General features: G+C 35.8%; 2 protein-coding genes and 1 long non-coding RNA gene across 3 annotated transcripts; 1 reads left to right on the top strand and 2 right to left on the bottom strand.

The window, feature by feature from the left end:
* Positions 1 to 3,747: 3,747 nt before the first annotated feature.
* LOC110780575 (uncharacterized) lies at positions 3,748 to 7,307 on the bottom strand. Its single transcript, XR_008931366.1, has 7 exons — positions 6,918 to 7,307; positions 6,484 to 6,570; positions 6,351 to 6,399; positions 6,132 to 6,198; positions 4,879 to 4,957; positions 4,584 to 4,703; positions 3,748 to 3,879 (listed from the first exon to the last, which is right to left on the bottom strand). It is a non-coding gene; the product is annotated as an uncharacterized lncRNA (long non-coding RNA).
* A 3,851-nt stretch (positions 7,308 to 11,158) lies between these two features.
* Positions 11,159 to 11,881, top strand: LOC130469355 (probable helicase MAGATAMA 3). The gene is made up of 2 exons (XM_056838573.1): positions 11,159 to 11,604; positions 11,687 to 11,881. Exons 1-2 carry the CDS (start codon positions 11,476 to 11,478, stop codon positions 11,879 to 11,881), a joined length of 324 nt encoding a protein of 107 aa, XP_056694551.1. The 5' UTR covers positions 11,159 to 11,475.
* Positions 11,882 to 11,969: 88 nt separating this feature from the next.
* Positions 11,970 to 13,386, bottom strand: LOC110786067 (pentatricopeptide repeat-containing protein At1g77405). Its single transcript, XM_021990573.2, has one exon. It carries the CDS (start codon positions 13,345 to 13,347, stop codon positions 11,989 to 11,991), a length of 1,359 nt encoding a protein of 452 aa, XP_021846265.2. The 5' UTR covers positions 13,348 to 13,386; the 3' UTR covers positions 11,970 to 11,988.
* Between the last annotated feature and the right edge of the window lie 6,828 nt (positions 13,387 to 20,214).

A 20,214-nucleotide genomic window follows, 5' to 3' on the forward strand; every position in this document is an offset into this window, starting at 1 on the left:
CATCCTCATCCCCGCCACCGCCAGTGATAGGAACGATAGTCACCCCTCCCCATCCCCATCTCGAGGGGTAAAAAAAAAAAATCTCTCTCTGCTCCACCACCCACCCGCGTATCCACATCCGCCTCAAACCCTCCCCTATAGACTCACCTATTTTTTTCGGTAAGAGTGTTTTGAATTTTAAATCTTTTTTCTAGAGTATTCGACAATTCAGTTATCTGATTAATTAGTGTAACTGAGTAAATAAATAAAACGTTATACTACATAATGTGTAGGATAGTATTCTATCCGTCCTAATTTAATCGTCACATTAAGTTTTCAAGGAGTTTTATATGATAAGTAGATTTTGGCTTATCTATTATATTTAAACTCAAAAGTAGTTTAAGTGAATGAGACAATAAGTGAGACCTTAAATTTTGATAGTGAGAACAGAGATGTAATATATTTATGTTGTTGCAAATATATTAATAATACAATAATTTTATTATAATACTACCACCATTTTTTGCCAGCCTCACAATTTTGACTAATTTTTTTTTTGTTCAAGAGGAATGTCAACATTAATTTTAATCTATGTTTTTTTAGAAAATTTTATCATAAGTTAATTTTATTGATTATTTCCTTAAATTCTTATTCTTCTAAATTTTCAATTCAACTTATTTACTTTGCTTATTTAAGTCTATTCCTTAAATAAATAGTTACTTCATAATAATATGATTTAATGAAAATTTTATTGAATGAAATTTATAATAAACTATTTTCTTAATTAGATTTATTCATAGTCAATTACAATTAATAGTCAATTCAAAGTTTACTTGAGTCCATACATGTTAGGTTCTTGCATTTTTGGTTTTGTAAACGGATTGCATGTCCATTGAAATTTATTTTTGGTTCTAAATTGCAGAATATGAGGGACAAACTAAGTACTTTATTTCCTTAATTATTTACATTGTAATTTTAACTCTTAAAGAATTAGTTTTACCATGTTTTAGAATTAAAAAAATGTAATACGTATTAGTTCTATCAACTTTTGTCAACATATTAATAAGTGCAAATTGAGATGAAATTAAATAAGTTTGAATTAAAATAAATACATAAAAAAATTAGTAGAATTTGAAAGGAATTAAAAAAAAAAAAGTAAGCCCTTATTTTTTTGAATTTGTGTTGATTTTTGACTGTGCATTGCTTTTTGAGCTAAGAATTTATGGCATCTGCTATGCTTTAATGTATGGTATACAAAATGACAAAATCAATGAAAGAAATTTTAATTTCAATATTTGATATTACTCTAATTTTTTTACGGAGGTTTTTGTAAGGGCGTGTTCGGCGATAGCGTTTGAGGTAGCGGGTAGCGTTTTGACCTAGTCAAGACGCTACTTGTAAAATTTGTAAGTGTTTGGTAAAGTAGCGATTTAGGTAGCGGTTAGCGGTTGAGGTAGCTTTTGTCAAATGTTAAAATTAGTAGTGTTTAAGGTAGCGGGTAGCGTTTGACAAATTTATAATAAAGTTTTAAATAATATTCTAGCTTTTATTTTTGTTTTATAATATCAACCGCTACTTTTACCTAACACTCATATTACTTACCGGCTACTTTGACAGCTAACCGTTACCCGCTACTATTCACCGCTACTCGCTACTCTAACCACTACCCGCTACTCAACCGCTAACCGCTACCGCCACCGCTAATTAATTTTGCCGAACATGGCCTAAGTTTTATTGATTATTTTCTTCTTTATATTGTCGACATGTTCATTTGTTTTCTTGATTTAAGTCATTTTCTTATTTATAATAGAGGTAATATAGTTAAATTAGTAACTTAATGAGTGCATTTTAATCTTTTTATATGGACACCAAATCATCTCATCTTCCCTTATAGATCGAATAGAGGTCAATATTTGGTGATATTATTAAATGGTGTGGATAGTCATACAAAGCCAAGTAGTATTTGGTAATTCAAATATCTTTAGATAGTCACATGGGGAAGCTAAGCAAATTTTAGAAAATAGTCATGCGAATACTTTAAGATGATCATGATTATTCACGGCAATATGAATTATCATTGTAGAAAATATTTTACTCTTTATATAGTTTGATATTAATTACACACTTAACTTATGTAAAAAAAAAAATCTTAATTACACATACTATTGGCAATGTATGTCATGATTGCAAATTTACGCATATAAATTCCTTTCTAAATATGCATGTTTAGATGGTTAATAGTATATGATTAAAATTGATCATAATATAATTCACCATATACGAATACTACACCAAAAATCTCCTGTGTATATTTGACTATGACATATTTCGATTACTGCACTCATATCACTTATATTAATTATATTGGAGATTATTGTTTTATCTTATTATATATGATAAACGTCATTAATAAAAAAAATTGTTCGCCAATATAAAAAGTCTTTGATATATAATTGATATTATAATTTATATGAACTATATAATTTTTAATTTCACGGCTTAAGTAATCAGTAACATATTATCATTTTATTCATTGCAAATTAATTTCCATAATTTATTACGTAGTATATAATAACGTCGATAATCGAAACATTCGTGCAATAATTACGTGCATAAATATGTGTATATATATTTTACATAGCTAAGTCAAAATTATATAATGACATGAATATTTTTTAATTAAATAACATATAATCAGTTTTTAAGGTTTAGGAGAGAATATTTAGCATAATATATGAATCTTTAAGAATGGAATATTCAACAAATCTTTTAGTTTTATAATGGCAATCAATAATATCTTTTCTGATTCTTTCCCAATAAGGCAAAATAAATTTAGACTAATAATTATCTTTTAAAATTAAAAGAGAGGCCAATCAATGAGTGACATTTGTCATCACCACATTGATTTCCTCTCTTTTAGTATACTAGTCTTATATGCACGCGATGCGTGCGTGCGAATATAAGAAAGTAGATTTGTATTATTACATTTTAAACCAAACAACATTTGAAAATTTATATACAAAGAGGTGCTTTTTACGTCCACTTTTGACTTCATCGTTCTCTATTCTCTTTCTAGAATCGAACAATGAGTACACAACATTTTACCATATTTAATACGAAGTATTTCTCTTTTGTTTTATAGTATAGAATTGTTACATTAGACAATCGTTTTCTACTCTCCTTTTTTCACAAAAAAAAGCTAAAATAAATAAAAAAACGCATCAAAGATACACAGAGTAGACAATTTTAATCTACATTTTACGCGAAGGATTTGAGAATTTGCCCCTTGTTTTCCGGCCTCTTACCAAGTTCAAGGGCAACAATTGTATTAGCCCCTGATGATATCCCAGCCTACATATTCAACAAAGTGAAAATCAGATGATGGTTCTATTAACATCTAACAGACAGGACATGACACTATACTGTCAACTTATTACAACAGGCAATTCTGAATCTAGACAACTTATTAATAGAAAATTAATTTGTAGGAAGAATGGACAGGAGAAATACCGAAGCATGAACATATGGCCAATATGATAAATGAAAATAGATATGACGATTTAAATAGATTGTTGAACGACAATACTTAACTTTTAACAACCAAGAAATCCAAAGACAATTGAACGTTAAAATCTACATAAAAAGGGGAAATCATGTTATCTAAGAAATCCAAGCTAGAAAGACCATTGCTTAAAGGACATAGAGAAAGAGATGAAAATACCATGAATCTAATCAAGCTGACAACTCAGAAAAGCCCTTCAGCTAAGGCTTTCTTCAAGATTGGTGATGCAGTGGATATTAGGTTACCAGCCAGAGTCTATTTCATTTGTTCTAGAGATATGAGGCTCCCTCTTTAAGAGGACCATGGCACCCAGCCTTAATCAAAGTCAGGGTTAGACCCTGTTCATGTAAAACAAACATTTCAGTACTCAAAATAATTTAGAATGTGAAACACTTTTTGAACTTCAAATAATACGAAGTACATGGTACAAAGGTAAATCACATATTTTAACCATCAATACTCAAAATTGAGTATAAAGTAGCAGAAAGTATCACTAACAACAAATATCACCCATGATGCAAGTATGCAACTATTACTATCAGCATGTAACACACAGTCCTCATCTCACACTGGTAAAGCAAAGAGTAGTTGAGAATTTCTGAAATTTATACAAATAACACTCAATGGAAGTTGAGAATTTTAATCAAGCCCACTTCTAGACTACATCTTTCCTTGTTTGTTTCTCTCTCTTTCTTAGCTTTTATAGTTTCCCTTCCCTATGTAAGATCAGTCACAATCAAATCTATTGTATTGTTGTCCATCATTATCTATTTATCGTTCTACTTTTTTTTTTTATTTTTTAAGAAAACTACTTCCTCATCTGTACTTCCCTACGTAAGATTATAAGAGTAGCTTCTACTGAAAAAATTTCCTCATCACTATTATGCTTTCAAAAAAATTCAATAGTGATCTTTTTATTTATGAAGGGGCCTATTTTAAACATTAGCACAGGGCCTCTATCTTTAACATTGTGAATTTGTGATAACTTGTGCAGGTGCCAAGAGAGAATACCTGATAGATTTGATAAATTAGGTGTTGTTACCTTGTGATTAGCTTGCTCTACATTTATATGACACAACTTCCTTGAGCAGCGGTTATTGATGACCACATCTTATTTGTTTTTCCATACTCATCATAGATGGAGATTGCAGTTTCCTAGTACCTGATGAACCCGAGTATGTTAAACGGTTCTGTATTTTGAAACGAAAAATTGGGGAAATTAACATGCTTAATCATTTTGATTGAAATTTTCTTATAGATACTCTTCGTTTGTGCGTATTTATCATCCTCAAGTCAGCTACTCTCCTTTTAAGAAACTAAATGATACGCGGGATAACCTGATGGTTTCAAGAGGTGCCAAAACCGCCTTTCGACATAGCCCCAGCCAAAGCACCACTAAGAAACTCCCCTACTTCTCTGGTTCCAATAAAATCATGAGCCACATTAGAGCAATATTTCAGTCAAGTATAATCAACCAATTAGACAACGAACTCGCTATCTAATGCTAATCAATCGAAAACGTCAAAGTATAATCAAAGATATACAGCATAACACTGTTCATATTTCGCAACATTCTAAAAACTGCAACATCAGAGATGAGATCATACAATAATTTTCTCATCTACCAACATAACTACTTGCAAATTGCAAAAAAATCCATAAAGCCAACACTAAAATGATTATATCAATGAAATTAATCAACAACTAACCACTGAGAACAAAAAAGAGTTCGGCATTGATGAACTATTAAAGAACAGCCAACCACCAAAGAACAGGTGGACATACCAACCACCAAAGAACAACCGTTGGTATTGGAAGAAGGTATGTGGTATTAAGAGATATAGTTAATGATGTGATTATGCCTAATCAATCTGGTCCTGGTAGCAGTTTCTCTATTAAGAATTGCTATGACCTCCTAAGTCAGCAAGTCCATATGTGTAACTGGGTTCAGGTGGTCTGGTAGAAAATGGCATCACCAAAGCACATGTTTTTAGTCTGGGTAGCTATTCAGCAAAGGTTACCCACAAAGGACATACTATATAGAAATGGAGTAAGTCAGTATGAGGTTTGCTTGATTTGTGTCTTTGCCTCTAAAATCCACAATTATTTGTTGTTTGAGTGTTGTTGTAGTAAGAGTTGGAGTTGTTTCCAGGAAACTTTAATAAACCTTAAAATCACAACTTTAGTAAAATAAATAAACAAAGAACAACCAGTTCAGCCTTGCTAGGATTGAGCTTGATTATATAGTTTGAGGCTGATACTGACCTCAGCATAATCCGACTCATTATATTAAACTGATCATCTTAAAGACTACCAAACAACCAAAAATAAAGGTTATCCAACATCAAAGTGATATATGGTTACATATGAAGCACCCAAAATAACCAAGGTTATCCTACGTCTTCCTGACAGTCACGATAAAAGGAAAGATACGCCGATAAAATCAAAGGGCCCAGGAAATTCATTGTGAAAGAAAAAAGAGGGCAAGCTATAGATAATTAGTGGATGCAAGAATCCAATTTACTTTTTGCAAGAAAAATACAGAACTGTAAAAAAACAAAAGAAAAAAAGAAAAAAAAGAATGCAGTACCTTGCGAAAGCCATTGTTCACGGCGAGCATCAAGCTTACACTGCTTCAATTTCGCCGACATATTCGCCTGTTAAATAAAAAAAACTCCATTGTCAGACCAAAATCAAACAAATTACAATATGAAATAAAAATAAAAATTCGAACAGAGAAAACAAAAACCGAGAAATGAAAATGAAGAACAAAAGTATGAATTTACATGGAGGAGTAAAAGAAGAATACCACTTCACCAAGCAGAAAAGATCTTTATCTGATTGGTCGAATGAAACACCTGAAACATCAAAATTGAGTGAATTTAGTGACAGAGTGGTAAAATTAGGGTTTTGAAATCGGGGTTTTTGGAGAGAGAAAGTACCTTTGACGAATTATTCGAGATCAGAAGAGTGAAATTAGTCTCAAATCTGACTCCAAAAGTTGCTTCACATCGAAATGCTTTCAAAATCTATGCTTTTAAAATAATAACCAAAATCAACAACGTACACAATTTCAATCAAACAGATTAAAAACAAAAACCAAAGAGATTCAGTTCATCGGAATTCAACTAAAATAAGGGAACACACACAAAAATTGACAAACCCAATCTGAAGCACCAGAAAATTGAGCAGGAGCATAATCAAGGGAAAAAAATCACCTATGACAAATTTTGAAAATTCGTAAATGAATTTTCTCAAAAAACAACATTGAATAATTACATTAATCGTTTGCTAAGGAAAAATCAATCAAACTAATGCCGAATTTCGAGAAGAAATCACCCTAAAAAGTTAGAGAAAGAAGGAGAGAGAAACGTACCACCACTGAATCGGCGGTGGATGTAGACGTAATGGCAGCAGAGGCGTCGAACAACCGGAAGATTTGCCGACCACATCTCGCAAATCAGAAAGTTTTAGAGCATGGGCCACGAAGAAGATGAAGAAACCAAATCTTCGAAATTGATGGTTCTTTAGAGCTAGTATGGATTCTAGGGTTTGAGATGAGGAGACGGCGAACGGTTTGAGATGAGGAGAGAGAAATACATGATTCTTTCCTTTTCTTAGAGGAGAGAGAACCAAAGAGTCCGTTTGAGAGGATGAAGAATTTCGAAGAAGATCGAAAAGGATTTGAGGAAGAAGATCGAAGGTGTTCGTAGAGGAAGAAGATCGAAGAAGATCGAGGAAGAAAACGGGAGGAAGAAGAGAGAGAAAACAGTGTAGCAGTAAGTTTTAGGGTTTGGAATGAAAGGTTGTGGTTTAATTAGGGGGAGGGGTATCACCGTCTTTGTCTATGGGGACACGAAAAGTTACTTTACAATTTTAACCTCAGCTGTTCCTTTATATAATAGAGATTATATATAGATACCAATATATTTATAGATATTATTAAGTGAATGTCAAATAATATGTTACAAAATGCAAGTGGATAGAGCTTATAATTAAGGAAATCGAGAAAGTGTATACAAAGTACTTCCTCCTATCTATCCTATCTATAATAACGTTCAAATTTTACTTTTCATGTTTGTTAATGCATATTTGTATCATTTTAATATATCTCTAATATATTTAGAGAAAATTATAAAACTTTGATAATTTAAAGTATTCATTAAATAAGACGTACATGAGTATGTTTTTTCTTATATATTGTAAAAAAATTAAAAAATTATGTTCAATTATAAATAGTGTTAAAATTTTATAAAAAAAATAAAAATAAATAGTGTTAAAATTTTAAATTGGCTGACAGAAGGGAGTATATCATTATTCTTAAAAGGTGAGAGAGCTCATCACATCAACATATAACTATATAAGTACCATAAAACCCTCCCCCAAATTTATAGATCCATGCGCTGAAGCAGACTAAGCAATTCTAATCAACTAAATCTTGAAGATTTAGTTGATTAGATCAGAATTGATATTTACAGATCATGTCCAAATCAGAACTGATTTGTACAGATCATGTCCAGTTCAGAATTGATCTGTGAAGATCATGTCCAGATCAGAACTGGTCTGTACAGTTCATGTCCAGATCAAAACTGATATGTACATATCATGTCCAGATCAGAAATGATCTGTACAGATCAATTCCAGATCAAAACTTCTCTGTATAGATCATGTCCAAATCTGTACTAATCATGTCCATATTAAAACTGACCTGTCCAGATCATATCCAGATCATATCCAGATCAGAACCAAATTTATACATATCATCCCCAAATCAGAAACCATCTGTACAGATCATATCAAGATCAGAACTTATATGTCTAGATTATAACCGATCTATCTAGCTAGGTCTATCTAATATAAGGAACAGTTAAATCATGAGCAAAGTCAAATAAATAATAACAATATTATAAATTTGTGTAACATTTATTTTACACGTAAGTCGTTTAATATTAATAAATGTAGATTTTTGTTTAAACTTAATTTTAAAAAATCAGATCAGCTCAGATCAGAAAAAATAAGTTCATATCAGATCAGAAAAAATAAGTTCAGATCAGATCAGAAAAAATAAGTTCAGATCAGATCAGGAGAAATAAGGTGAACTAAACATGGCCATTTCTCCATTTTCATCTATTAAAATAATTAATAACTCTATTGATATATGCAAGTAAGTAATCTTAATTTTTATATATTGAAATATAAAACAAGTTATTCCGTACATTTTTATTTTTATTTTTTACTCCCTCCATCCCAAAATTATAGTTCTGTTTGACTAAAAATACCGATTTTAAGAAAAGTGGAATGTAGTGTGTGGGAAATTGAAATATAGTACATTGATGATTAAAAAGTAGAATATAGTACTCCCTCCGTTTCTTTTTGTTTGTTACCTATTCCTTTTAGTGTATTTCACAATGTTTGTTACGTGGGAGAATCTTTCCTTTTAGAAATTTATTATACTATTATTTTTTGTGCCAGCTTTTAATTTTAATTGGTCCAATTTTTTCAACTCATTAAATAACTTTACAATTTCCCAAGTATGTTAAGTTAGCAATCTTTGTGCTTTTCCATTATTGGTTCATTTTGATAAATAAAATAATTTTATTGGTTGTTGTAATGATTAGTGGATTGAGGTTTTAATTGAGTTTATTTTTTTAATAAAAAAAAATTCTTTATTATACGTTAATAAACGTGTAAAAGTCCAAACGTAACAAACAAAAAGAAACGGAGGGAGTACATGTAAAAAGGATAAAGTACATACTAAAGAAAATAGTACATGTTAAAAAGAATAAAGTACATTTTATTTTTGTTATGTGGTCCCAAATGAGGGTAACATGAGAAATTTTTTGTGTTCAAATAATGAAATATGGGACGTCCGATCTGGAAAACAGGACTATAATTTTGGGACGGAGGGAGTATATGTATATGACTTTTCTGCTTTGCTTGTACATAGCATAATTTTTAGGCTGTTCTTTTAGATAGATGATGCCATATATGATGGAGCTTCTTTAAATTGTAAGAACATAGCAGTTGACTAATTAAGAGTATGGAAATTATTTTGGCGCACATATTGATTTTGATTCATTTTATCGTGGATAGAGCACGAAAAATTATTCTTCCTTTAAAGGGGTGTGTAAAAATTAATTTGTCAAAGTGTATTAAAATCAACTTTTGGTATATCAATATTATTTCCGAGTTTATTCACAGCTAGCTTGTATATGAAAATAAATACTCCATAGTGATTCTTGGTGTTTTTTGGTGTTGTTGTTGTTGTTGTTGTTGTTGTTGTTGTGATGAAGCTAGATCGTTGAAAAGTTATAGTTCTGTACGTGACAATATATGGAGAAATTTACTAACCAAGAGAAAATAGAAGGGGTAACTTCTGCCAGTAGCGGATCCAGAAATTCGAGATAGCGGGGTCACTATTTAAAATTTGATGAAACTTTTACTAAAAATGTATTTTTTATACAAAAACAATTGAAATTTAACTATAAAAAAAGAAAAAAAGAAATTCAAGTGGGGTCAAGGACCCCCCAAGAGCCCCATGGCTCCGCCACTGACTGCCGCAAGATCAAGCTTACTCGATATGGTGTTTTCTTGGTCGTTTGAAGATGTGCTAAACAAAGATCTTGTAGACATGGTATTATTTGGTTACACCCGATTTTTACAGAACTGAAATTATTTTATTTGTACAAGGATATGGTTATAATTGGTATTATTTCGTTCAATATAGGTTTGTGTGTAGTTGATGTACAATAAATTTTTTGTTATAAATAATTTTTGATTGGTAAACTTTCTAAGGATTAACCATTATATTTATACGAAGTATATTATTAGTAACCTTAAAGAGATAATTTTTATTAAAAGAAAAATTATAATCACAAAAAAAATGAATAACTTTTAAATAGTATGCTCATTATATCGGATAAATTTTATGTATTTTGGTGTAACTTGCAATATTAAATCTGATTACAATTGGCTTTACATTTTCCTTAACAAATTTATTGTGCGCCGAGTGTAATTAAGAATTTGTGTATTTCGTTGCACCCAATTAAAACTGATTACAATTGACTTTTAGTAATTTGGACTAATATTCATAGATTAGAATAAATTACATGCACACAGGTGTGCAGTGTACCCTCTCACATTTATTTCCTAAAAGTTTTACGTATTTCGAGCGAGTTTATGCTTGTGAGATATCGCGAATCGAGCCTTCAAAATCTTACAAGCCTCCTGAGGACATTTTAACCACAAAATTAACAGGTTTCAAGAACAATGGAGGACATTTTGAGCAAGAAATAGGTGACCTGTCAAATATCAAGCCAAGAAGGATTGACGATTTGAAATATCAAAACCTAGTTGTATACTTGTATGTTGTAAATTTCTCAAGATCAAAAGGCTTTCCTATCCTCTGAGGATGTAGCTAAGCTAACACATTGTTAATAGTTTGTTATTAAATCTCCGTGTTCTCTATTTACTTACGTTCTTAATTGTCTTTTTTGCTTGAAGATACTGAAAAGCTCTACAGAAAATACTTAAGGAAGTCATTGAGAAAACCTTGACAAGAACAAAGATCAAATGGATGAATCTTCTGAGATACTGACATTACAAGAGTTTCTCAAGGAGAGATTCTATACTAGTGGAAAACATTTAATGTTCTTGGTGAAGAATCTTCACACCAATCTACCAACATCATACATTACATTGGATCATGTGAAGAAGATGATTAAACTACTTCATCTGCTGAAAATTCTCCAAGAAGTAAATCATGCCTATGACCCTGCAGCAAGAAAAAATGAACTCTGAAGTCACTTCCTGAACAAATCTTTCTTCCAAATCCGTCGTATTCTGGCATACAAGCAATTAAAGATTTCTGTTTGATCTTCTGTACTGCCTCGAGTTCTGCTAAATTGCAAACTGAGGGCTTGAAACCAGTAGGAATGCTGGTCATTGATGAAGCTGCGCAACTTAAAGAATGTGAATCCTTGATTCCTTTGCAGGTTCCAGGCGTGAAAAACGTTATTTTGATTGGCGGTGACAAACAGCTACCAGCAATGGTTCAAAGCAAGGTCTGAAAACACTTTTTGATATACCTAAATAATACAACTGTAACTAGTTTTCTAAGTTCTGATCTTGATCTGCTTCTCTTAGGTTGCGGAAAATGATGATTTTGGACGGAGTTTGTTTGAAAGGTTATCAAAATACGAGGATGCTTATATGACAGCAAGAACTGATGTTGCATCAGGACAGTTATCTGGTATCAAGTTAAGAGACGATCTAGGAGATTCGAGTTCAGGTGATCAACTAATGGAGTTGTTGGACAGAATTCGTTATCCGTCAAAATAAAAATTTATTTTTATTTTTAATGCGAGCATTTGTATGGTACTAAAAAACCTAAGCAATATTTTGTCCAATTTCTACTACGGAGTACTCATTTCAGTAAAACATGGGAATCATTGATCTTCGATTACAAGAACATAACCTTTTCGGTTCATAAAGGGTTTAGCTTTCATTCTCTGCCTATATCTACCTAGTATACCATCCTCAATTTTTCTACGGATTCCTTCATCTAGAAGATTGGAATTTCCATTGCAATTTAGGGCATCAAGAACCAACTTGTAAGTATACTCCCTAGGAATCAAACCTCCATTGACAAGTAGTACAAGAAACTCCCAAGCTTCAGTAGCCCTCCCGACTTCACACAAAGCATGAATAATCGGTGTATAAGAGCTAGTCGTAGGAGTCCCATGATTCATTCCCTGCATTCTTCTCAACATCTCGATAGCCTTATCGATCTCGTTCACCACACTATAGTATCTAATGAAAGAATCATATGTAACTCGATTTGGTAAACAACCCCTTTTTATCATATCCTCCAAGAGCACAAGGGCTCTTTCAATCCTATTAGTCTTACAACACCCATCAATCAAGCTATTATAGGTGACAATATCAGGAACAAAACCCTTAAACAACATCAACCGGAAACAATGATTTGCTTCCCACAACCTCCGCCTGATCGCCTTCCTACATCCAGTCTGCAATGCGTACTTGCAGTAAGAGCTTATAAAAATGGTATAGGTGTACGTATCAGGCGGACAACGAAACCCTGGTAGTTCCATTTGCTGCAGCAAAGACTTGGCTTTCACGAAGAATCCAACTCTGCACAGTGCTAAGATTACAGTGTTATAAGCATAAACATCTGGTTTGCAATGAAACTGTTTCATTCTATAAAAGGCCTGCATTGCCTCATTTACAAGCCCCTCTTCACCTAAGCATTTTATCAAACAGGTGATGGACATGGTAGTTATGAGTCCACCATCTCCTCTCCTACTCATTTCCCTGAGAAAATTCCACAGCTCATACAATTTATTAGCTTTAGCCAACACAATGGCCATTTCTCTGACGGTCATTTCGTTGTGGGTGAACCCGCCATGGGATTCGACCCAGTAGAAGAATTGGGTCGATTTCAAGACGCCGTGATTAACACGGGTAGGGTCTCGATGGGCAACCGGACCAAGGACTAAGGAACAGTTTTGGAGCTTGACAGACTCCTGTCGGAGGTCGCGCTGCTTGAGCGGAGCACGGTGTCGGTTGTGGTTGGGTTGACGGCCAATGGACCGAGTGGGAGTGAAGAAGAATGTGGGTATGGAGCGGAGGATGTCAGAAACGGGTTGGGTGCTCCACTGGAATGATGCGGAAAAGGTGGCGGCATCAAACGGGCCATCCCTAAGCAGGACAGCAAGCACCTGCTTAACCACCGGGGAACGGTGGTGGTGGAGGTGGTGGTAGACCTGAGTTTTTGCAGGCAACATTTTTTTAGTTTACTTGGTGTAGTAACAAATGTGTCCAAATTTATACACAAATTCTTATTTACAATGGGTGTACAATAAATATTGTACACCAAAGTAAAAGTTAACCCAAAATGCTTAAAAGTTAAGCTTATATATGTAAAAGTTATCTATTTTTAAGTGATAAATTTTTTCATTTTAGTAAAACTTATTTCTTCAAAATCACTAATAATGTATAAAATTAATCATTTAACCATTTAAAATATTTATCTATCAATTTTTTTTTACTAATATAAAAGTTAATCAAAACTAGGTTAAAGTTACAAAGAAAATGGTTAAAGTTATCTTGGTGTACAATAAATTTATTGTACACCTTGTGCGCGCAAGACCTTTTGAAATTTATATCATTGTTTTTCTTTTTTTTTCTACAATTGTTAACTTTTTACATCAAATGTTGGGGCTCATTTACCAGGAGGCCCTGTTCCGTGTCCAATCTTGGGCCGGTTCAGGGCCGGGCCTGCTTACTCCTATATAATAGCAATGATTTAGTCATTAGATTAGTTTCCGTACATATATGGATATTTTAAATTTATTATTTTATCATTTTTATAAAATATTTGACTAACAAAAAAGTTGTTCAAAAAGAAAGTAATATGGAATATAAAAAATCTTGACAGATTTCCAGAATATAAATAAAGTTAAGGTGACAATATCAAGAACAAATATTTTTTTAAGATAAATAAAATTACAATTGAAAATTTATACTAAAAACAAAATAAATAGGAATTCATAAAATTTTAATCAAATATGCTGAATCTTTTTCAGCAAAAAATAAAGAATAATTGAATAAAAAGGGCAAAAAGTTTTGGCGGGAAAAATTTTCACCAAGAGTTGACATGTGTCATTCCTGGTGTCTGTTTTAGTATATAAAGTAATGGGGTATGGCTTGCTTACTCGATCCAAGATCTTAAATCATACTTGTTATCTACAAAATAGATATGTGGTGTATAGCTCAATCCAAACATCCTCAATATGATGACTTGGTGTCTTAAAATCCGATCTTAGAACACGTTCGTTACTTGATACCGATAATTTTCATTTAAGTTCGATCCATTTTTTGTGTCCTAGCAATGGGATGTTTCAAGTTGGATGTAGAAATGTTGGTTATCCTAAATTGTGGCATACAACTTCTCGTGATTATCCTAAATCGTGGCATACAAATTCTCGTGAATTTAGTAATGATCATAAAGCGGATAACTAGATTTTTCCTCCTAGTGTTGCTCATTTCCCTAAGGTACTGCACACTGGGGAGTACACAATAATAACAATACTAGGTTAGTACCCGTGCGATGCACGGTTGCAAAACTTGTTTACATTATTTTCGTATCAAATTAAATGTTTAAACTTGATTAGACCAAGATGGTATTTGAAACAGTGGAACCTAATAAGTTAATTATTGTCGCATACACTTTTACATGCTATTTGAAATGAAAATTTTAAACCGTACTCTGTAAATAACAAATTAATTCATATGTAAAAGTCATACAACATATTAGCCAGCTTTAAGACACAACTTTAAGATACATCCATTTAACAAAATACGGAACATATTAGCCAGCTTTAAGACACAACTTTAAGATACATCCGTATAACAAAATAAAGAGTAACAAAATAAATAACACATCCATATATCTTTTTCTTTATTTGCCAACTAAAATTTTCAGTTACGCGAACAATATACAAAAAGAGTGTTCCAAATAGAATATATGTATAACACTTGATGACAAAATCTCCAAATAGATGCTCGTAAAGGCTAATTTGAATGATAAGAAGAAAAAAATGAGCATACCTTGCAATTGTCGTCTTAGACTAGAATGCAAAAATAAGCCATTTACAACGATCAAAATTGATGAGGTGAAAATGAATAAATATCTACATTAGAAAATTCATCATTGACCCGTAACAATAATCCCCTCAAATGAGGGGCGGAATTAGGGGGTTGGCGGGGGCCATGGCCCCCCATGATATGTTCAAGTATTAAATATGCACTATAAAAGCAATGTCTAGTATAGCTCAAGTGGTTATTTTCCTTAAAAATTGGAGGTGCAAAGAGGTACAAGGTTTGATTCTTAGCTCACTCAATTTTATACTTAGCTTTCTTATTTTATTTTTGTTTTTCAGTGTTATAAAAATTAAATGTTAAAATTTGCCCCCTATGAATAATTTCTGGTTCCGCCACTGCTCAAATCCTATAAAAAATAATCAATTCTTTTTAGGATATTAAATTTTGTAAGCATTAGCTTTAATTAAATTTCAGAAGCAAACTATAAGTTTTTGGGAAAGGAAAGGCATTAATTACTCTACAATTGGGGAAGTGGAGAATTTTTTCCAATTTAAAACGAAATAGATTAGGTAAGGGAAAAGAAAAGCAATGACATCATCTAATAATTTAGGCGGGGAAATTTTTAGTGTGAGTCTGCCACATGGACAATAATAACGTCATCGGTATTTCTTTTAATAATTGTTATAGATTAACCGCTTTCTTCGAGTTCATTGGTATTAACTTTTGCACTTTTTCTTTGTTCATTAATTTTTCCAATGGAGCTCCGTTCAAACCAAAACTTTTTTATAACAATCATTGTAGCTAAACACATACAACATGTAAAATCCCTCCGATCAACATTTGTGGTCTATACTTAACTTGATGGATTAAATTAAAATTATAGAAGGATTTTTCACCCAACATTTTTGTTACATGTTAATCTGATATATTAATAGGTTTTGTTTGGGCTCCCAATTGATATTCAATTGGGCCACTAAGTCCAAAGCCCAATGGCTCTAAACAACAGCATCAAACCTACCACTATGGCTATTCAGCCATCCATTAAGGCCCAAGGCCCAATAGCAATAAATGACCTATGGGCATTTATTATGCAAACACTATAAATAGGCCGCCAAGGCTCACACCTCAAGGTACGTCCAATTTATCGCCTTAAGACTACTCTTCTAGAGAACTTCTCTCTAGAATCCGAGCATCGTTCTTACTTAGGCATCGGAGGGGCTTTCCTCGGAAACACCCCCGAGGCTAGTAACTTTACTCTTGTGCAGGTGAATTCGGACTCGACTCATTCAAGCAAGCAATATCTTCAACACATACAAAAAGGGCCTTCATTCGAATCCCATTGTTTCCATCTTTACAACACCGGAACAATTTGGCGTCGTCTGTGGGGAAGAACACTTCAAAGCCTTTGAAAGACATTAACCACCTCTTTCTGAAAAATGGTTAATGATGCTGTCAACAACAATGATGACGATATGATAGTGCGGTCAGATTCGGAATCTAACGAAGAGCACCCTCAATCAGTGGCGAGGTCACAGCCAAGCAGAGCTACGACCGCCACAAACGCAGGACCTCCGATTCCAACTAGGGAAGAACTCACTGCGGCCTTGACCATCATGCAAAACTTCCTCTTCAATGAGAAGCAGCAAGGATTGGCAAAAGGCCGCAGAGAGGAGAGGAGGACCAGGCGAAGGCTGAACGAGCCGCCCAGTGTAGAGGTGTCCAGACCCGAACGAGAGCTCCCTCCCTTGACAGGAACACACCTGACGTCAAGATGGATGGAAAGCACGTGGGACACCCAAGAAAGGGCACAACAACAACCAGATTGGTTTGCAAGACCAACGCCTACTCCAACAGCTCTCCAAAGCGAATCGACTACTCGTAACACTCGGATCCGAAGCTCGGTGCTCATCAGGTTGAGGCCCTCGGTCCACTCAAGGTTAAGACCTTCGATCCATACGAGGCTCGGGGTAGGCGAGTCAAGCAGATCTGGCGAACGACCCGAGGTCAGTAGCCGAGAAAGAAGAAGAGACAGGAGGCATGATCGAACCCCTAGCCCCCATCGTACGCCCGAACGTTCTAATCACAGAACCTCGGCGAACGAAGGCATCAGGGCTAGACTCGGGAAAAGAATCATGACTCCCACGTCATCCCCTTTCTCGGACGAGCTGATCATGGAAGAAATCCCGAAGGTGAGGCTGCCAGCACACCTGACATATAGCGGAATCACAGATCCGAGGGATCATGTCATCTCCTACGAGCAACAAATGTTCTTGAGCCCCTACTTCGAAGCATGTTGGTGTAAATATTTCCCAACCATGCTAACCGGAGTGGCGGGAGAATGGTTTAGATCGCTGCCGAAGGGATCGATCAAAAGCTGGAAGAAGCTGAAAAAGAGATTCTGCACACAGTTCGTGAGCAACAATCGCCCCGAACGAACCACAGCAGAACTAACCTCGATCTAACAAGAAAGAGACGAAAGTCTAAGAGAATTCATGGCCAGATTCATGAAGGAATCAACAAACATACCAAACTTGCAGCCAGACGTGGCCATTTTCGCCTTGAAGCACGCGCTCCAGGAAGGGAAATTCCTTGACAAGCTCTCAATGAAAAACCCCTCCAAAATAGCCGACGTGCTCCAAATGGCTGATGCATTCATCAGAACCGAAGAGTTCAACAAAGCTGCTGCAAGGTTGAAAGGATCGTCGGATCCGAGAGACACAAAAAATGTCCAGAGCAAGCCCGAGGGCAGCTCAAGGAAAGGGAAGGAGAAAGTAGGAGTTAGAGAAATGAGCCCGAAGAAAGACGGGAGAAAGGGTGAACTTCAACCCAAATACGCTAACTACACTCCACTAACTCTGCCCCGAAAAGAAATCTTTAGCCTCAACAGAAATGATGAGAAGTGGAAACTACCAGGGAAGCTCAAGTCCAACCCAGCTCGGAGAAACAAGAACAAATGGTGCGAGTTTCATGATGACTTCGGTCATCACACTGAAGAATGCAACTCGCTGAAAGACAACATTGAGGACCTCGTTCGCCGAGGTTATCTGAAGCAATACTTGTTAGACCGAAGGGAGGAAAAAGAAAAGGCCGCAAGCGGCAAACAACACGAGCAACCCCAGAAAAGGGTCTACGAAGCAACAGGGCACAAGAAGAATGACATCCTAGTGGTGTTCGGGGGACAGAAGTCTGGCCAGACCAGCAAGAAACACCTAAGAGCTCTCACCCATCGAGTCAACTTCAGCGCAGTGGGAGATAACCAACCACACCCCCCGAACATGACCTTCACTGCCGATGATTGCTTCGGAGTCCAGTATAAACATGACGATCCTTTGGTCATTTCCATGGACCTCAATAACCACAACATACACAGAGTGTTGGTCGACGGAGGAAGTGTCGTCAACATCATCTTCAGAAATTGCTTCGAGCAACTGGTCCTCGAGGAGTCAGAGGAAGCATTGACGAAAGTCAGTTACCCCCTGATCGGATTCAACGGATCCGCAGCTATCCCTCGAGGAAAGATCACCCTACCAGTCACAGTGGGCGAAGGCCAAGCAGCAAAAACCCTTCGAGACGAATTTTTGGTGATGGACTGCGACTACGTATACAACGTAATCATGGGAAGAACCATGATTCACAAGATGCAGGCAGTCCCCTCCACGTACCATCAGCTGATGATATACGTCTCGGACGCAGGATTCGCCGAACGAATTAGAGGTGATCAAGAGGTTGCAAGAAGAACCTGCCACACCGCCATCCGAAAGTCCAAATTAGGAGACGGTTCCGAGGCTGAGGGAGAAAAGAAAGATGCTCCAGGAGAGGAGAACGAGGCAAAAAGGAGGAAAGCAGGCACGAGCAGCTTATCTCCCGCAGAGGTCGATGCCCGCCCCGAAACCCTATCTCCCGAACCAGATCAAGAAATGGAGGATATCTTCCTCGAGGAGGGTTCAGACAGGAGCGTCCGAATAGGCAAGGGCCTAAGCTCGGGGCTCCGAATCGATTTGATCCAACTGCTCAGGGATCACAAAGACATTTTTGCATGGTCAGCAGCAGATATGCCAGGGATCAATCCGAAGTTGATTTGTCACAAGCTGGACGTCAACGCTGAAGCTCGGCCAATCAAACAAAAGAAGGGGAATTACTCCTCGGAGAAAAACAAAGCCATCGCCGAAGAGGTGAAAAAGTTGCAGGAAGCTGGATTCATCGAGCCATGCATGTACCCAAAATGGTTGGCCAACGTGGTGATGGTCAAGAAAGCAAACGGCTCTTGGCGAATGTGCGTGGATTTCACAGATCTGAACCGAGCCTGCCCCAAAGACTGCTATCCCCTGCCGAGGATAGACCAATTGGTCGACTCTACCAGCGGCCACGCACTGCTCAGCTTCATGGATGCCTTTTCAGGTTACCATCAAGTGTTCATGCACCCCGACGACAGGGCGAAGACAGCATTCATCACGAGTGCAGGAGTGTTCAACTACAAAATGATGCCCTTCGGCTTGAAAAATGCCGGCGCTACCTACCAGAGGCTAGTTGATCACGTCTTCGCCGACCAGAAAGGGAGGAACGTCGAAGTCTATGTGGATGACTCCATCGTAAAAAGCATTAAGGAGGAAGACCATGTCAAGGACTTGGCCGAGACCTTCGGAAATCTGAGGAAATACAGCATGAAGCTGAACCCGAAAAAATGTGTCTTCGGGGTGAAGTCAGGAAAGTTTCTCGAATTCATGGTGAGCGAAAGGGGAATCGATGCGAACCCGGACAAAGTCCAAGCAGCGTTAAATCTACCCGAGCCGAGGACCAAGAGAGACGTGCAGAGGCTAACTGGCAGGTTAGCCGCACTAACAAGGTTCATATCAAAAGCCTCGGACAAGGGAGCCCCTTTCTTCAAAGCACTAAAACCAAAGAGCCTCCCCGGGGGAGAAGCAGAACCAATCAAGAAAAAGGGGGTTTCGAGGAAGGTGGACCCCGAGCTGATATGGGAGCAAGAGCAAAAAGAGGCTTTTCAACAACTCAGAGCCCACCTAGCCCAACTGCCAACACTGGCCAGACCA

This window comes from Spinacia oleracea, chromosome 3 (genome assembly GCF_020520425.1).
Source record: "Spinacia oleracea cultivar Varoflay chromosome 3, BTI_SOV_V1, whole genome shotgun sequence".
NCBI lineage: Eukaryota > Viridiplantae > Streptophyta > Magnoliopsida > Caryophyllales > Amaranthaceae > Spinacia > Spinacia oleracea.

Coding starts and splice junctions, on each gene's coding strand:
- LOC130469355 (XM_056838573.1), top strand. CDS start 11,476: ATGCTGGTCATTGATGAAGCTGCGCAACTTAAAGAATGTGAATCCTTG. Junction 11,605..11,686: donor CAGCAATGGTTCAAAGCAAG/GTCTGAAAACAC, acceptor TGCTTCTCTTAG/GTTGCGGAAAATGATGATTT.
- LOC110786067 (XM_021990573.2), bottom strand. CDS start 13,347: ATGTTGCCTGCAAAAACTCAGGTCTACCACCACCTCCACCACCACCGT.